General features: G+C 41.5%; 1 protein-coding gene across 5 annotated transcripts in view; it reads left to right on the plus strand.

The window, feature by feature from the left end:
• Window positions 1-18,439, plus strand: part of SEPTIN11 (septin 11) — a 165,480-nt gene extending 147,041 nt beyond the window's left edge. The window contains exons 10-11 of one of the 5 annotated variants that reach the window (XM_067468568.1): window positions 7,582-7,649; window positions 15,625-18,439. In XM_067468568.1, the coding sequence (XP_067324669.1) occupies window positions 7,582-7,606 (25 nt within the window). In that variant the 3' untranslated portion in view covers window positions 7,607-7,649; window positions 15,625-18,439. Of the gene's footprint in view, window positions 1-966; window positions 12,761-15,624 lie in introns of those variants that run through there. The other 4 variants (XM_060779361.2, XM_067468569.1, XM_060779363.2 and 1 more) reach the window with 4 other exon arrangements.
• Window positions 18,440-19,235: the final 796 nt, after the last annotated feature.

Consider the following 19,235-nt stretch of genomic DNA (forward strand, 5'->3'; position numbering starts at 1 on the left):
CCCATTTCCATGCATCTGCAACCCTAGAGAGTGAATGCCAGTCACAAAAACTTCATGTATACAGCATACAAGGAACTATGCTTATTGATCCAGTTGCAATAGGATTTTAAGTAGTTTCAGGCTGTCGTAGTAAACCTGACTCAGTTCTTTTCTCCTTTTATAGAGGTGTGTTCTGAACATTTCCTTCTTTCCACCCATCTTTTTTTGAAGCAATGATTTATTAGAAGATTTGCGTGTTTTCGGTAAAATTTAATCTAATTTTTGTATATTTCTCTGCTTCTAATAAGTTTAACCCAGTTGGCATCCCAGTCTTGCAACCCAAAGCTTCCAGGGTTTTGTGGAGAAACTATTGCCCTTTATTCTCATTTTCTCGTTCCAGGATTTGCAATCATGTCATTGCAGTACGTTCGTATAAACCAGGCATGGGCAAACTTGGGCCCTCCAGGTGTTTTGGACTTCAACTCCCAGCTGTTAGGAATTGTGGGAGTTGAAGTCCAAAACACCTGGAGGGCCCAAGTTTGCCCATGCCGGGTCTAAACAGATGGGTGGACCAATCACCAAAGAGGCACAGGTTCAAATTTCAATCATTAAAATGGAAAAATAATTAGTGATATGCATTTATTAGTCAGTCAAAGCATGCAGGGCTATTTTTAGACCATCCAATGTTGTCGGATATATCTCTAAATTTGGAAATATTTGTGTATCTTTGATTTACCTTTGTGTTTTTTCCTATTTAGGTTTTTCTGCTTTAGCACAATATAGATTTGCATGAATTTTAAATTTCAAACATTTTTTTTCATTCCTTACTCCTTTGCACAAACCTCTGCTATGGAACAGGAAATTGTTATCAGCTTTCATGGATATTTTCCCCATTGTTTCTTCTTTGGTTTTTTTAAAAAATCTTTTTTTTTGAGTTGCTATTATTTCTAACATTTCTGTTCTCGTTTTTTGTTTTTTAATTTGCAGTTCAAGCTTCACATAAAGCCTGCCAAGTCAAAGGATGTTCCTGCATTCACCTGCTTTTGCAGTAATGTGTCTCAGCCATTTTATATCTTATTTTTTCCCTTTTTACACACAAATCTTTCTTATTAACTCAATTAATAATGGGTCGGGTGGGTGAAGCAGGGGTCATTTGGCAGTGGGCTTTATTGGGGATGTCACTTTCTTTATTTCTCAAGAGAACAGAAATGACAACATTCTTTGAAATAGGAAAAAGGACTATGTTGCCATGACCCAAAAAGACTTTTAAAGTGCATAAAACTAAAATATATTTAACTAAATAACTTATCATCCTATCAGATTTGGGGGACTTGGGACGCCAGGAGAAGTTACTTGGTTAAATATACTTAGTATACTTAAAGAAACTTGTAAAGTAATACTTAAGGAATCATGTATCAGCTACTTAGTTGCTGTGAGTTTTCCAGGACATATGGTCATGTTCCAGAAGCATTCTCTCCAGATGTTTCTCCCAAATCTATGGCAGGCATCCTCTGAGGTTGTGAGGTCCGTTGTAAACTAGGGAAGTGGGGTTTATATATCTGAGGAATTATTTCCAGGGTGGGAGAAAGAACTCTTGTCTGTTGGAGGCAAGTGTGAATGTTGCAATTGGCCACTTTTTTTTTTTGGTCGTGTCAGGAGCGACTTGAGAAACTGCAAGTCGTTTCTGGTGTAAGAGAATTGGCCGTCTGCAAGCACATTGCCCAGGGGATACCCGGATGATTTGATGTTTTATCATCCTTGTGGGAGGCTTCTCTTATGTCCCTGCATGAGGAGCTGGAGCTGGTAGAGGGAGCTCATCCGCCTCTACCCAGATTTGAACCTGTGACCTGTCGGTCTTCAGTCCTGCCGGCACAGGGCTTTAACCCACTGCACCACTGGGGCCCCCGATTGGCCACCTTGATTAGCATTGAATAGCCTTGCAGCTTCAAAGCCTGGCTGCTTCCTGCCTGGGGGAATCCTTTGTTGGGAGGTGCCTCTGGAACATGGGTATACAGCCCATAAAACTCTCAGCAACCCAGTGATTCTGGCCATGAAAGCCTTTCACAACACATATCAGTTACTTAGTTAAGTATATCAGTATTCTTAACTAAATAGCTGATGACAAATTTTTAGCCATCACATTTATGACAAGGGATACAGCCACAAATAGCAATCACAGGAATCCTATATGACCTATTATTTTAAGTAACTTTGCATTCAACTAGTAATATAGTGAATCCATTTAGCGGATAATGAAGATGAATAATGGGATTCTTCCAAAAGTGCCAATTTGCATTGGTGCCCAGTGTGCATCCGAACCAATGCAATGCCCATTGGGACCAAAAGGACATCAGTCCTGTTGTGCATTGGGCACCAATATCAATTTCCCCTTTTCTACATAATAAAGTAACAACAATCTTTGATTGGATATTAATGTTATGTGGCTATGTGGTCCCAAATTCCTGCAAAAATAAATCCACTTACAAAGACTGAAATGCCCAACAGGATTCCAGCCAAAGTTTAAAATTGTAATTATATACACTGTTCCCCATTAAAACTACAGTGGAGTACTATGGGAAGCTTTTTGTATGAAGCCAAAAGTTTTAGAGTTGATCATAATGAAGGAAAATCCCTTCCATAATATAAATAAAAGTATCTGAAAAATCACCAAAGTAATGTGAAGACCCAGCAGAAAAGAGCCGGAGAAATGGTGAATTGTCTGTATTCCAGACAGAATCTGTTTTGCAGTTTCTGTGAAAATTGGTAAATATGGAAATTCATGTCAGCATGCCAGAGATTCGGAGACTTGGAGATTCTGCCTGAATATCAGAGGCAGCAAAGTAGCAAATAGCAACATACTACTACTTCTATTCCTGCAACAGAGAGAAGAGAAGATGGGACTACTGGGACTATTCGGCTGCATTGTTCTCCTTGCAGAGAGTAAAGGAGGCAGTCGCTATTTGGAGCAGGCATGGGCAAACTTCGTCTCTCCAGGTGTTTTGGACTTCAACTCCCACAATTCCTAACAGCCGGTAGGCTGTTAGGAATTGTGGGAGTTGAAGTCCAAAACACCTGGAGGGACGAAGTTTGCCCATGCCTGGTTTGGAGTCTTAGGGTGAATTAATACAGTTTGACTGCCATGGTTCAATGCTATGGAGTTTTGCAAAGTCTTTAGTCTTCTCTGCCAAAGAAGATTGTTGCCTCATCAAACTACGATATCCATGATTCTAGCATTGGCCCAGGGTAGTCAAAGTGGTATCAAACTACATTAATTCTACAGTGTAGATGCACCCTCAGACTAAATATTTTTACATGCCCTTTACCAGAGGTTGGTAAAAATGGGAGTCTGAGAGGTCCACCCAGCAAACAATCACTATGGAGCGGAGAGTAGTACTTTAAACATGACACAAAGGAAGTCCAGTTGTGTTCTCCATCTACAAATCTCACTCACTCTAAGGCAGTGTTTGGGAATGTGCATTCCTCCAGGTCAGTGATTCCCAACCTTTGGTCCTCCAGATGTTTTGGACTTCAACTCCCAGAAATCCCAGCTGTTAGGAATCATGGGAGCTGAAGTCCAAAAACACCTGGAGGACCAAAGGTTTGGAACTACTGCTCCAGATGGTGTCACTGGAATTCCTATTAGTTTCCACCATTGGTTGGGTTTGCTATGGCTGATGTGAGTTGTAGTTCAACAGTATCTGGAGGACTCCATGTTGCACATTCCTTGTTTAAGGTTTCTTCTAGAAACAGTTTGTAACCTTCTACAAGTCACACTGCATGCCCCTTGCTGACCTTGCATGGCTTTCCATAATGAGTCACATGTTGTGTGTTTCTTCAACAATACTACTTTGGTCTGCCCTTAACTTTTCTCAGAGCAGGATTTATTTATTTCTAGCCAAACACCTCTGCGGAACTGGTGTAACTGATGAATGCAGTGCATGTCCAAACTGGAGCTTGAAATGCTTGACTGATGGAGGATGGGCTTTGACAGAAAGACAGCGTAGGAACACCAGTTAGCACAGTTGAATAATCCTTGGAATGTTAATTAAACTGTTGGAGTTGAGGAGTTACTGAAGGAATTGGTATCTTGAAAAGGATAAATGCAGTGATTCCCTTAGAGGCGTCACCTTATGAATTATGATGACTTGTATTTCTCATTTCACCTGATCTTAAATAAAAACAAATTATGAAATATCTGTAGACATGGCAGGTGTTTGGTGCACAGATTCAGCTTTCCTTGTCCATTTCTGTACATCAGACATTCCTAACCTGATACCCTCTAAATGTCATGGATTAGGCTCTCAAAAGTCCCAGCTAACATCAGTTAAGGCAGTAGTTCTCAACCTGGCCTACAACTCACAGAAATCCCAGCTAGTTTATCAGCTGTTAGGATTTCTGGGAGTTGAAGGCCAAAACATCTGGGGACCCACAGGTTGAGAAACACTGAGTTGAGGGGTCATAGGAGCTGAAGTCAGATCATATTTGAAGGGCACCAGGTTTTGAATGACTATGATGTAGATGCATTCCCAACATCCTAATAATATTAACATCACAATCCTGATCTTCAAAGTCTTCCCATTTCTAAACACGTTGGAATGCTAGGAGGAGGAAACTATGTGGAAGAGCAATCTAGTTGCTTCTGTAACAGCCGTTTATCCAAATCGTTTCGCTTCTGGTGTGAGAGAATTGGCCATCTGCAAGGACATTGCCCAGGGAGCGCCCAGATGATTTGATGTTTTTATCATCTTTCTGGGAGGCTTCTCTCAAGTTCCCGCATGAGAAGTTGGAGCTGATAGAGGGAGCTCATACGCCTCTCCCCAGATTTGAACCTGCGACCTGTCGGTCTTTAGTCCTGCCGGCACAGGGGCTCTCAAGTCGCTCCTGACACGACAAAAAAAAATCCAAATTGTTAACATTTAGATCCCTTCCACACAGCTCCCACATTATCTGCTTTGACCTGGAAGATATGGCAGTGTGGACTCGGATAACCCAGTTCAAAGCAGATATTGTGGGATTTTCTGCCTTGATATTATATAGCTTTGTGGAAGGGTCCTCAGATTCCAGCCTGTTTATCCAATCGTTTCCTCATTATTGGAGATCTCTGATCAGGGATTGTTGGGTCATTGAAATTTCAATTGAGTCTGAACCAATCAATTCAAGCACCTGGCTGATTGATCAAAGCACTATTTTTCTACAATATTGTTTGTACCCCTAAAATTAAAAGTGTATACCTAAAAAGATGAATGGTGTTGTTCATGAATTTGGAAGAGTGCCCAAACATTAATGAAGAAGGCCAGGATTGTGGGAATGTTACAAATGGCCTTCAGGGCCCATGAATTAAGAATTAGCAGTGGAAAAAAGTCAATGTAGTGGGAAAGTGAAGCTTTGGGATTTTGCAGAGTCTCTGAAGTGACAACATTCTTGGCTTTCTCTGCAATTGCATTTGATGGATTGCAGCAACATCCGACCTGCTAAATAAAAATGGAGATGATACTTGAGTGTAATGAAGATGATACTTAGCAGGCTGACAAAGGGCTATGGGTGGGCAACCTGTTTTCCAATTTAGTTGGCTTTCAGTCCTATTATTTACCTTATTATCATCACATCTTCATCAAATTGATCTATCCCGGTGGTTTCCAACCTGTGGATCCCCAGGTGTTTTGGCCTACAACTTCCAGAAATCTCAGCCAGTTTACCAGCTGTTAGGATATCTGAGCGTTGAAGGTCAAAACATCTGGGGACCCACAAGTTGAGAACCACTGGAAAGAATCCAGAATGTCTTTCCCCAGACTCACGGAATTTGAGAAACTTGGAGTAGATGCAAAAGGATCTCTCACATTTCCCAGAGTTTTTGATAAATACCGTGAGAGTTGAACCGCATTAATACATGTTTATACCTGTAGAATAGATGTAGGGTTGTGATTCAAGGTGGACAACTTTTTCTTCCTAAGTGGTACCTGCCAACCAAGTCAGAGATGTAGAAATGCAGCCTCACTTGTTACAGGCTTCTATCCCCTTATTATTATTTTTTTTAAGTGGCGTGAAACTGACTAATTGTTTGTATTTTTCTGTGCTGGACAGAATCTTTTCCTTTCTGATACATTCCAAGGGATGGCGGCCGCTGTTTGCCCTCTGACTCCTGGAACGCTTTTCTCTGCGGCCGATGTACTGCCAGCTTCCCCTCTGTTCCTGGCTAGGTAGTCTCCTGTTTCTTAACTTCTTAAGGCACTCTTTTAACATGGCACTCATCACCTGAGTTTCTGCCCACCTTTCACATTGCAACCTTGCTTGCTCCTGCCAACCACTCAGATGCCTATTTCCTTTCCTTGCCCTTTGCTGTAAATTAACACAAAGGCTGGTCTGCAAGAGGCTTTTGGTCATCCACCGCCTAAACATGGTTCTTAGGGAGATAACAAAGTGGCTAGAAACTCCCCATATAAAGGAACGACAAAGTGCTGGTTTTGTGCTGTGCAGATGGGGCCACCACAAAGCAGTTAACCTGAAACGTTCTTAGCCACAAATAAATTAACCCTTAAATGCTCTTAGGCTAATGTTGAAGGAGCCAGTTTTCCAGCCATGTACTTCTGCAGCTTATTGTGCAAATCTATGTTCAAGTTTTCCAGAGCTTGAATGCTTGTGCAGTGTGCTTCCACTAGCGTTGTCTGTGCGTGTCCTATTTTCAATGGGCTTTCTTGCCTCCCTGCTAATGTTGTTTCTTCCTTGTTAGTTTAAGAGAACCTTGAGAGATGCTCCAGGTGTTTATTTGGTTGTGCCCAGTTCCCACATTAATTCTGTTGAAAGACGTATCAGTGGTTCCCCACCTTTGGCCCTCCAGGTGTTTTGGACTTCAACTCCCATAAATCCCAGCGAGCTTACCAGCTGTTTGGAATTGTGGGAGCTGAAGTCCAAAACACCTGGAGGCCCAAAGTTTGGGAACCATTGGTAGATGATGCAGGTTGATATCCATGCATCATCTGGAGGGTATCTGGTTGAAGAAGGCCACTGTTGACTTTGAAATGCATCTCTCATTTGGCCCTCTCTCTCTTCTGTATTAATTTATCTTTTTTTCTGGCCCATTAAGCTAAAAGGGACAGAAATATGGTTTTAGACAAAGGAAGAAATCTCCACAATCCCATCCCTCGTAAATAGGAAATTCAAAAACTAGTTATTCAGTCAAATACAAATCACCTATTATACCAGAATGTGAATGCTGTTATGAACATTGTTCAATTGCAAGGTCAGTATACATAGACCCCATCCACACTGCCATATAATCCTGTTTCTGAATCCAGATTATCTGCTTTGCACAAATCAGATAATCTGGATTCAGAAACTGGATGATATGGCAGTGTAGATCCAGCCAAAGAAAGCATCCACAGTTGGATGCAGGTTCCATTGTATTAGATTTGCACCTTCAGTTCTGGATCCTGTGATGAATTCATGGAAGATGATGGATCCACAAGGTTGGATGAAGGCCCTCCCTTGTTGTCACAGAGCCACGTTTAAGTCACTCCCTTGCTTTTAAGTCACTCCCTGGACCATGTTTAGTTTGCTTACTACTGCACTTGCTTTTCCTTTTCGTATCTGTGCCTCTCTTCACAGTAATCCTTGGCTCTGCACGGAATAATGTCTCTCCTCAAAGCTTTTGGATGTGCTTTCACCCTTTGCATGTAAGTATTTCTGCAACAGACCTTCTGTCCACTTTCTGAACGAACCGAGAGGGCTGTTTTGCATATAGGCGTGCTTGCCATGTGCAGGGTCGTTGAGGTGTTCTTACACTACTTTGATTGACTCATAATCAGAAAGAGCAGGTTAAAGGGATTCGCAGACTTTCAACATTATTAGAAATCAGCAGGACTACTGAGTTACATTCAACAAGTTGTATTGCTTTTAATGCACAGTTAGGTGCTCTACGGTTTAAGGTTGCTCATTTGTACATATGGTTTGTTGAATTAAATTTACACAAGTGTGGTTGGAATGGTAAATTGTGCCCCCTGATTATAAACACACTTAATTGGGAAGTCAATTTCATTGAAGTTTCAAGTGTAAATTGTCTAATCCTACATTCCTCCATTCAAAAATCCCAAAAGGTTCATTGGAGATTACTTCTAAACAAGTTTAAGGTCCAAGAATGCAATTCTAAACATATGTACAAGGGATATCTTGAAATTACAGATTGAGTTTCTCTTACCCAAAATGTTTGGGACCAGAAGTGTTTGAGATCAATGTTTTTTTAAAAAACAAACAAACATTGGAATACCTCTGTGCATAGGTAATGAGATACACCTTATATATATAGCCTGAAGGTAATTTTAATTAATTTTGTGGATGAAACAAAGCCTGTGTCCACTGAACCATCAGAAAGCAGAAGGTAGCACTATCTCAGACACCCATATAGATGATTTTGGAGGATTTCAGAATTCCAGATTAGGGATGCTCAATCTGCATAACCTTTTCAATCTACAACTCCTAGAATCCTCCATGAAGATTCTGATATTCCAAAAAATATATAACTTTTCCAAATAAGTCTTGTTGAAGGACTGATTGTACAGTTAATCTGATTTCCAAATGGGCATCATTACTTGCTAGCATTTTCCCATCAGTTTCTTAGTGATGTTTGATATTTGGATTTTGATCACAACATAAGCTTTCACTGGTAGTTGTTACCCAAGAGTGGCTTAGTGATCCCAGCTTAGTGATCCCCAACTTATTTTAAATATGCATGTGGTTTTTTAAATTTTCCTATTTCATGTATATTTAATTGTATGATTCCTTTCTTTAGAGACTGGACAGGTTTTTGTTTTTACATCGTTTAACCCTTTCTATGTCAGGCCAGCTATTCCCATAGTCCCTTGTCCAGTGTTTGGTAGAGAATATAATCAGTAGATAAATAATGATGTGCCTGGTCTTAAGTTGTGATTTTGGTCCATTTGATACAATCCGAATAGTTTGATCAGTCACATATTTAGGCAGAAATCCTTCATAGGAAAAAGAATTAGAAAATGGTATTTACCCAACTATTTAGGGGTGAAGCTTGTGGAAGTACATCATCAGTGACTTTGTAAGTACAATAGAGTCTCGCTTATCCGACATAAATGGGCCAGCAGAATGTTGGATAAACGAAAATGTCGAATAATACGGAGTCTCCTACTGTTAGCCGTCTGACGTGGCGCTAGACACCTAGAATACTAACAACAGGGACTCAAAGAGTTAAGGCAAGGCAACACCTCAGGGCTAGAGAAGCCCACAGGAAGTGCCCGGATGCGGAAGAGGAGTGTGAAAATCACAGAGGGAAGGAGGGAGGATGCTTCCTGAACCGTTCCTGCCTCTTTTCCCCCTTTCCTCCCTTCTCCTTGTCTTGCCTTTTTCACATAGTGGGAATGGAGAGAGATTTAATTGAAGGGGAAATGCTGGAGGAAAAGGGGGGTGTCCAATAAGAACGTCAGATAAGACGGAATGTCGGATAAGCAAAGGTTGGATAAGCAAGACTCTACTGTAATAAGGTTCTAATGCAGGGATGGGCAAACTTTGGCCCTCCAGGTGTTTTGGACTTCAGTTCCCACAATTTGTTAGGAATTATGGGAGTCGAAATCCAAAACATCTAGAGGGAAGAAGTTTGCCCATGGTTGCTCTAATGCCTCCTGCTTGAAAAGACTGCTTCATGTTGCTTCACGATAATTTCTGCCTTGGTTTATGTCCTTGGAGGTTTGCTTTCCTTGGCGCTAGTGGTGACAGTTGACCACATTGGATGCATACATCGACCAACACTGAGCCCCTTTGGAAACCCTCTAGTGCAGTGCTTCTCAACCTGTGGGTCCCCAGATGTTTTGACCTTCAACTCCCAGAAATCCTAACAGCTGGTAAACTGGCTGGGATTTCTGGGTGTTGTAGGCCAAAACACCTGGGAAACCACAGGTTGAGAACCACTACTCTAGTGAATTTTAAAAAGGAGCAAAAAGCCAAGGTTATGTCTCACTCACTGCAAATATAACTTGCATGGCTTCCCTTTAGCTCCAAGGTATTTTCAAATCACTAGTACTAAATGATAGCAGGATCCATTGGGAGAGCAAACTGTCTCTCACATTGAATGGTGCCAAAAATGGGGGAGTAGTGAAGATACCAAGTTAGAGACAACTTTGTCTAATAGTGAGATTACACATCTTTACCACATCCAGCTTGGGAGCTGGCTTCATTTCCCTCCTATTAAGAGTGGAGAATTAAGTGTTTACGGTCTTGTTTACTTGAAGGTTTGCCAACCTGCCACTAAATCCCTCCTAAATCCCCTTCCAGAAAGATAATCACCAACCAGTTCAGTCCTTAGATGCCAAAAAAAGCGAATAAACAATCTCCAAATTTGGTAAAACCAACCAAAGGAAGGTAGTGCTTTTATTGAAAGCAGAAAGGTGGGCAAGGCTTGAGACACAACATAATCTCAGTAGGAAAGAGTCTGTGCCAAAGGTCTGGAAGAGAGATTCAACAAAATATACATTAAATACTGTCTCTGAATATGGTTTCAGTCACAAAGACTGAGCAAAGAACATATTTAGGCCTATTAGATGTTTACCACTTAGTGAGATCCCTAGATCATGTCATCCATACATGCATTTTAGCTAGTTTGGTGATAATAGGAAATAGCAGGGTTAATGGACAAATGTTGAGTCTAATACAGGTATGGGCAAACTTGGGGCCTCCAGGTGTTTTGGACTTCAACTCCCACCATTCCTAACAGCCTCAGGTTAGGAATGAGGCTGTTAGGCTGTTAGGAATGGTGGGAGTTGAAGTCCAAAACACCTGGAGGCCCCAAGTTTGCCCATACTTGATCTAGTACATAAACCAGTGCCAGTGCTATTGTGATAGTACATTGTTGTTTCATAGAGACATACCTGTGCTGGTTTCTTTCTTGCCTCTAAAACTCAGTGTGTGAAGTGTTTATAACCCATCCTTAAAGCTCCAGCCTCACTTTGGGACTCCGTAAGATACCTGCTTGCTTATATTGTTATCTGGTAGACGTTGACATTGCATTCGTTTTCCATAAGAGAGTCCTGTTTCAGCCATAAGCCAAGCTTCGTACATGGAATCCATTGAACCTTGGTTGCTTCTATTTTGTGACCTCTTTTGTGTTGTATGGAGCTCCAGCATGAACATGGAGTGCCCAGGTCTAAAGTCCCGTGCCTGGTTTACTCTAATGGAAAGGCTATATCCCTTTGATGGATTTCCTTCTATTGAAGTAAACAGGGAAGCCCATGAAGTCAATGAGATCCTGAACATGGGCAAGGAGGGGCTGAAACTATGAATTGTTGTCTTAAATAAGGTGGTAGTTCAGCTTGTAAAATGCTTTATTTTGCAATGTGAGAAACTGACATGTGTTCTGAGCATTCGTGATGCCTGTCTGTATGGGTTGTATCTTTATGACTTGCCGTTCATTGAAGTCAACCTGTTATAATTGTTTTGGTCATGTTTTTGCATCAAAAGTAGTAGGAAAAAACACATTTCCATTATTAGTACTATTAATGCCTGTCTAGCTAGATCAGTGTTTCTCAACCTGGTTTCGGGACCCCTGGGGTGGCCGTGAGGAGATGTCAGAGGGGTCGCCAAAAACCATTCAAAAACGCAGTATTTTCTGTTAGTCATGGGGGTTCTGTGTGGGAAGTTTGGCCCAGTTCTATCATTGGTGAGGTTCAGAATGCTCTTTGATTGTAGGTGAACTATAAATCCCAGCAACTACAACTCCGAAATCTCAAGGTTTATTTCCCCCAAACTCCACCGCTGTTCAAATTTGGATATATTGAGTATTTGTGTCAAATTTGGTTCAGATATATCATTGTTTGAGCCCACAGGGCTCTCTGGATGTAGGTGAACTACAGCTCCAAAACTCAAAGCCCACCAAATCCTTCCACTATTTTCTGTTGGTCATGGGAGCTCTGTGCACCAAGTTTGGTTCAATTCCATCTTTGGTGGAGTTGAGAATGCTCTTTGAGAGTAGGTGAACTATAAATCCCAGGAATTACAATTCCCAAATGACAAAATCAATCCTCCCTCCCTTCCCACCAGTATTCAAATTTGGGTGTTTTGGGTATCTGTGCCAAATTTGGTCTAGTGAATGAAAATACATCGTGCATATCAGATATTTACATTACAGTTATGAAGTAGTATGGTTGGGGGTCACCACAACTTGAGGAACTGTATGAAGGGGTCACGGCATTAGGAGGGTTGAGAACCACTGAGCTAGAGTCCGACAGTTTGGTCTTGAAACATTTATGAAGGGTTCTAACTTGTCTCCTTCCACCCACAACTCATTGGAAATAAAACTGTGAACATCCATAAGGATATGTTGTTTTTGGATATTTTGGATTTGTGGGTTATTGTGGGTTTTAAAAAAAGGTTTTCTGACTGCCTTAAACTTTTAGGTGTAGCTTGTTTATTACTTTCCTTTTATTAAAAAAAACCCCTTATGTTTTTACCAGAATGTCTTTGTAACCGATTTACAGTGTTCGCATAGCATTACCTATGTTATATATCCGTCCATTAGAATTTTGTTAACACTTTTCAGTGTCAAAAATGGTTTCATTTTTTTTCCCAAGTACACAAATGATGGGAATCTTGTGCATTTGGTGGACATGGTTATTTTTGTATATGTTCTTGAATGTTCACTTGCTAAGAGTCTGAATACCCAAAAAAGTGGGAAATAGAAGAAAATACATTTTCTAAAAAAAAGTATTCAAAACGTTGTTTGTGTATGACCTTCATTTTTAAATATAAATATATATACTTGTTTATTTAATTTCACTTGTTATTTGATGTTTCTATGAGGTTTGGGGGAGGAATGAATCCTGTGGGTTTAAATGTTGAGTTTTTCCATAGCTTCTTTGAACATACACCATCCTTTTTTTTTCTTCACTTTTTCTCACTGGATGTTGGATGACCCACAGATCTGACACAATATGAAATGTTCATTGTGAGCTCTCTTGTTCTGTGAATGTCATCTTGGCAAGGTCCAAACCTCTTTGTGCTTCATGTTTGCATGTTTCTAGGTTTCTATGCTCAGGGCTATATTTGGCATTTCTGGATCTGATGTGGAGGTGAAGGTGGGCAGCCAATGTGGAAGTTGGTTTTCCCCAAGAATTCCAAATTCTTGTTAAGGAACATCAAAGTTTTCTTAGGGATTGGTTCTGTGTTTGTCATTATGAGGTGCCTGGAAGTCCAAAATAGTATCCACAGATATATAAACCCATTTTCCTAGTTCCAACAGACCTCACTACCTCTGAGGATGCTTGCCATAGATGCAGGTGAAACGCCAGGAGAGACTGCTTCTAGAACATGGCCATATAGCCCGAAAAAACCTACAGCAACCCAGTATCTCTAAAACTTTGAAAAATTAATTTCAGACTGTAGTGTCCAGAATCCTCCAACTAATATATCTTCAAGTCATACTGGGTGGGATATTCTGGAAGTTGTGACTCAATTCTATGGCCTTCTATGATCAGAGTAGGGTTGTAGCTATCTCTCTCCTGATATGAAACCAATTAAATATTAAGAAGACATAATATGAGGGTGGGCCCAAAAGTTTTGCCTTCTTTGTCATAAAAACGTTACAAATGAACAGGAACAGTAGAGTCTCGCTCATTCAACATAAATGGGCTGGCAGAACGTTGGATAAGTTCATCAAATTACGTTATGATTTTACAAATTAAGCACCAAAATATTATGTTTTACAACAAATTGACAGAAAAAGCAGTTCAATACATGGTAACGTTACATAGTAATTATTGTGTTTATGAATTTAGCACCAAAAACATCACAATGTATTGAGACAGCTGCGAATCCAGGCAGGAGGCAGACTGAATTGAATAATATAGAATGTTGGATGAGCGAAGGTTGGATAAGCAAGACTCTACTTTAAGAGCAGAAGTTGCTACAGATCATACCCTAAACTAGGGGTCCTCAAACTAAGGCCCGGGGGCCAGATGCGGCCCTCCAAGCTCATTTACCCGGCCCTCGCTCAGGGTCAACCTAAGTCTGAAATTATTATCTCATCAGCCAAAAGCAGGCCCACACTTTCCATTGAAATATCAGTAAGTTTATATTAGTCAAAATTGTTATTCATTTGAATTATTGCATTGTTTTTAAGTGTTTTTTGCATTACAAATAAGTTATGTGCAGTGTGCATAGGAATTCATTCATGTTTTTTTTCAAATTATAATCCGGCCCTCCAACAGTTTGAGGGACTGTGACCTGGCCCTCTGTTTAAAAAGTTTGAGGACCCCTGCCCTAAACTGTCCTCTGCACAAAACTACCATTCAACATAATCACCATCAATTTGTACACATTTGCGCCGTTGTTTAACCCAGGCAGCAAAACCATTTTGGAAAAATTCAGGGTTTTGCTTCATGACCTATGATTTTAAAGCTGTCTTAACGTCGTTCCCAGTCATTGAATCTGACACCACTTGGTTGTCTTTCAGGGGTCCAAACAGGTCAAAGTCAGAAGGGCTCAAATCATAAACATTCTTCAAGTGATTATGGATTTCCTTAGGTGTACAACCTTCTTTTGCCAGAAATTCAATGACAACATTTTCTTTTAGCTTCAGATTCATTGTTCTAATCAGTCAATTGGAAAAAAGAAAAGACTATATCAATAGAGTAAGGTTTCCTCTATCATGTCATGCATAGATAGTCCAATAGCTGTGAAAGAAATAAAAGTTAGAGCAGTGGTTCCCAGCCTGTAGTCTATGGACCACCAGTGGTCCACAAGAACGAAAATATGGTCCGCAACCCCACCATTACTACAGGACTGCTGCGAAACCACACAGAAAGAGTAAGTGGTCTCACAAAACTCTCTTATAGTGCCGAGGCAATGGGGATGTTGGGAGCAGATAGCCTGACTACACTAGAAAGATTACTACTACCACATCAGTTCTAGATTATTATTTATGGTATTTGTATACTGCCTTTCTCAGCCTGAAGGCAACTCAAGGCGGTTTACAGTCGGCAACAATTCAATGCTGACTGTAAATATGGCTTTCTGTGGGCAAGCAGATGGCGACTACTGGATGGCATATGTTCTGTATCAGAAACTAGAGCTGATGTAGACTATCCAATGCAGTTTTCTGAATCAGCACACCAAATAATCAAACCAAATCTAAAGTTGACCAACAACTGATTCATTAACCTTTCGGTACTAATGTTGGAGAGTGGTCACTGGTCAAAGTGGACCCTGTTCAACTGGTCCCTGGTCAAAAAAAAAGAAAAGAAAAGGTTGGGAACCACTGAGTTAGAGTGATGGAGGCATTACTTTTCGACTCACCCTCATCTGTGCAGTAGTTGAAAGATGAAAGAAATAGATTACCATTACTAAATTTGGTTTCTCTTAAACACAATTTAGCCAGCTGTTAGGAATTGTGGGAGTTGAAATCCAAAACACCTGAAGAGCCCAAGTTTGCCCGTGCCTGGTTTAGACCGATAAAGAGTATAAATGCCAAACAGCCCTGAATATACCGACCTTTTCCTTTTCACTTTTCCATCACAGTTTACTTTTTTTTAAAGAGGCAGTTGCTGTTCTTTTTTGTTTCTCTTTTCTCTCTTTATTTGCTTCCCCCACTTTGGATTCTGAACCTTTCTTCTTCTTCTTTTTTTCTCTTTTCTGTAGCTTCTTCTTTATGTAGCTGTCAGTCACCTTGCCAAGTTCCACTTCCCTCTCTCCTAAATGGACATTAGAAGAGCCGGCAGGTCTTGCCACACACCCCTTTGGGAGACCAGTTACCTCATTTCTCCACCACCTCCGCCTTTCTGTCTTTTGAAAACTGTGATTCACCGCAGTGCGTGTGTATGAGTGTGAGTCCACACGCGCACAGGTGTGTGTGTGTGTGCATGTATGTGCACCCGTTTGTTTTGTTTGTTTCCGAGTGTCGGTCGACTCACTGCTGGCAAACAATTCGACACAAGGAGGCAGAGAGAACTTGGATGATGCCCGAGATATTGCACTGGGAATTTTCTTCTTTCTTTCCTTTTGATACAGCAGATACGCGCCAGCCAGAATCAGGACAGGATGTATGAACTTGTATGTATGTATGTGTGTTTGTAAGAGAGAGAAAGGTGTATGCAAAACCCAGAGATGTAGAAACCTTACACAGATCTAGCCTAGCACTGATTCAAGAAACGCTGCAACCTGGTTACTCTAAAAGCCATATGAACTCACACAAGGGTTCCCAGTATTAGTCTTCATAACACTCCCTAGATTGAGGTGAGGGAGAGAAACCTGTCCAAACGTACGTCAAACATGAGGATGAAACCACCTCCTTCAGTCCAGAATCCAGTTCTTAAGATAGTTTGGCCACCTAGAACTTAGGTGCAATCACTTTGGAAAAGCATTGTAACTACAAATACTTACTCGACCCAATGATAGCAGTTCCACCCTTTATGCAGCAACTATTTCTCACTGTACTGTATATATTCTTTTCAGGGAGCTGTTCCTCCTTTTGGCTCTTGTATAATGTCTGTATTCGTCTTGTGCACATACATTTTGGGGTTTTAACAGATACACATCAAATGTCATGGATGAAAGTGGTCAGCAAACAATTCCCAGAGTTTCTTCCAGGGCAAGTGATTGCTGTGTCAGGTTTGATCTGATTCCTTTGTTTTCAAACTGGGCAACATGTCCAGCTACTATGGGAGAGTCTTCAGAAGCATTGCCATCTCTAGATGAAAACGTGGAAAAAGTTTGTTTGGATGACAACACCCAGAAATTGGGACAGGCCCTGGACTAGTCTGAATTGTCTCAATTCCCCTTGGCTTTTTGCTCCGAGAACCTGATAGTCATTTGGCCTTCACCACCTTCTCTTTTGTACCTGTCACCAAATCTGTAGGAACTGATTCAAAGATTTCCTGATTGTCTTTGCAGAAAGACCCTTCTAAGACAGGTTAAATTAAAAGGATATTAGATAATAAACATTAAATGTTGAAGCCAATTATTATATTTATTTATCTCCCACTTTTTCTCTCTAAAAAAGAGACCCATTTCAATGAAACCCTGGGCACTATCCTTAGCTCAGATACCCTGTTTCTCCAAAAGTAAGACATCCCTTGAAAATAAGACCTAGTAGAGGTTTTGCTGAATTACTAAATATAAGGCCTCCCCTGAAAGTAAGACCTAGCAAAGTTTTTGTTTGGAAGCATGCTCCCCCTGGTGGCCGGAAGCTGCAGTACCGTCCCTGCCATACAAGTGGTCCAGGAACTGCTGTGGAAAAGTGTTACAGTCTCCAAACAGTGTGTGGGAGCTAGGTCCTTTACAGCTCTTATTTTTTATGGCCCTATGTGTGAGTCAGGCAACCAGTGTGTCTGCTTTTCTGTTAAAGGGTCTAAAATACAAGAAAAATAAGACATCCCCTGAAAATAAGACCTAGCACATCTTTGGGTATCCTGAAAGCCATAGTTCTGAATGTTCTATGCAAAGCAAAGAAAGAACACACACTTTGCATTTGGATCCAGCACCTTAAGATGCAGATTTCAGTTTCCTTTGCTGGACCATTTGATTGAAGCAATGCCAGGCCTGCAAATCCACACACAGGCTGACATTCTGTCTAGTAATTACAATGTCATGAGTTTGCCATGTGCCATTGCAATTCTCTGTTACAGTCACATAGCAATTCAAAGCCCCCCCGGCGGGGGGGGGGGGGGATCAGCAATGCAGTCCCTCCATAGGTGTTTCCATATTGCCGGAAGGTGGGAATATTCAGGAACGTGCCCAGCTCTTCCTGTCCCTGGAAGCATTGCACCAAACATCTGCAGTCTTAGTGGTAGGATTGGGAGGAAGCATAAGAAGACGTAATTACAAGGCTTGTGCATTTCTTCTCTTCGAGGGAGCCTGGATTTCAGCAATGAGGTTAAGGAAGCGTCCTTGCTGTGACCCTTTCCTTTCTTCCCTTGAAGGGAGCCTGGGTTTCAGCAACGGGATTAAGAAAGCAGACCCAGCTTGCATAAGACACGTCATGGTGTTCTTCTACTCCAATTGGCCCAACAGGCAGAGCTCACAAGGAAATCCCATGCGAAGAGCATGTGGCATCCTCTTTGCGTGCCGCATGCTCCCAAAAAGGGGAGGAGCTATGATTGGCTGCCATGTGGTCCCATTACGGATGAGAAACCATGACAGATGGGCCCTTGCCGCTACGGCCATCCAACCAAGCCGAATTGGCAGAAGGAAAACTGCTAAAATGGATCCGCACACAAACCTAATAGTTACATCTCCCAACACAGCCACAGTTTCAGGTTAAATATTGACAGGTAGAGGAGTGTCTGTCTGCTTAACAGTGACTATGGTTAAGAGGAGCTAAAGTCCAAATCAGGTGTGGGGGAGGCATTTATATGCAAATGTATCAAACACAATTGATTACCCATATGGATTTTTATTGTTGATCAACTGAGATTTCTTTAATCAAATGACCAATGATTAAAATCAATGAAACAAAGTGCTTCAGAGACGTCTTTAACAATGCCATCCTGTGTTATGTCTACGCTGAAGTAGAATACCATTGAGCTCAGTGGGTCTTAGACCCGTCGCAAACTCTGTTCCTGCGGGAGAAAACCTTGCTAGCACGTCCCTGACGTCACGAGACTCCGCCTCTCGCCCCGCCCCTTTCTCCACCCCTTTCTCCGTGCGAGAGTGGTTTTTCCTGTGCTAGGGCAGCATTGCCAGCGTACTCTCTCAGTTGGCAGAATTCAACTGAGAGAGAACGCTGGCAATGCTGCCCTAGCAAAGGAAAAACCAGTGTTTTTCTTCTCTAGCACGGAGAAAGGGGCGGCGAAAGGGGCGGAGAGAGAGGCGCAGGCTCATGATGTCAGGGACGTGCTAGCAAGGTTTGCTCCCGCAGGAACAGAGTTTGCGACGGCTCTTACAGGTTGTTATTGGGCAGGCACAGGCAAACTTTGGCCCTCTGGGTGTTTTGGACTTCAACTCCCACAATTCCTAACAGCCTGGGAGTTGAAGTCCAAAACACCTGGAGGGCCAAAATTTGCCTGTGCCTGCTATAGAGTTACAACCTATGTACAATGAATTGCAAAGAAAGTTGATCAATCCCTGTTGGGTTGGTTACGCCCATTGTCCTGATTCTGACAAGACCTCATCAAGCCCCACTCTTCTTTCCCTCAAGGGATAATCGAATGCTAGTCAGCTCTCCAGTCTGACTTTTGTGGATTTGGTTATTAACAGATCTGATTAATGTGATCTCTCTAGCAATCTCTAGCCCCCCCTAGTGGGAGTTCACC

Source organism: Anolis sagrei, chromosome 5 (assembly GCF_037176765.1).
Source record: "Anolis sagrei isolate rAnoSag1 chromosome 5, rAnoSag1.mat, whole genome shotgun sequence".
NCBI classification, from domain to species: Eukaryota; Metazoa; Chordata; class Lepidosauria; order Squamata; family Dactyloidae; genus Anolis; species Anolis sagrei.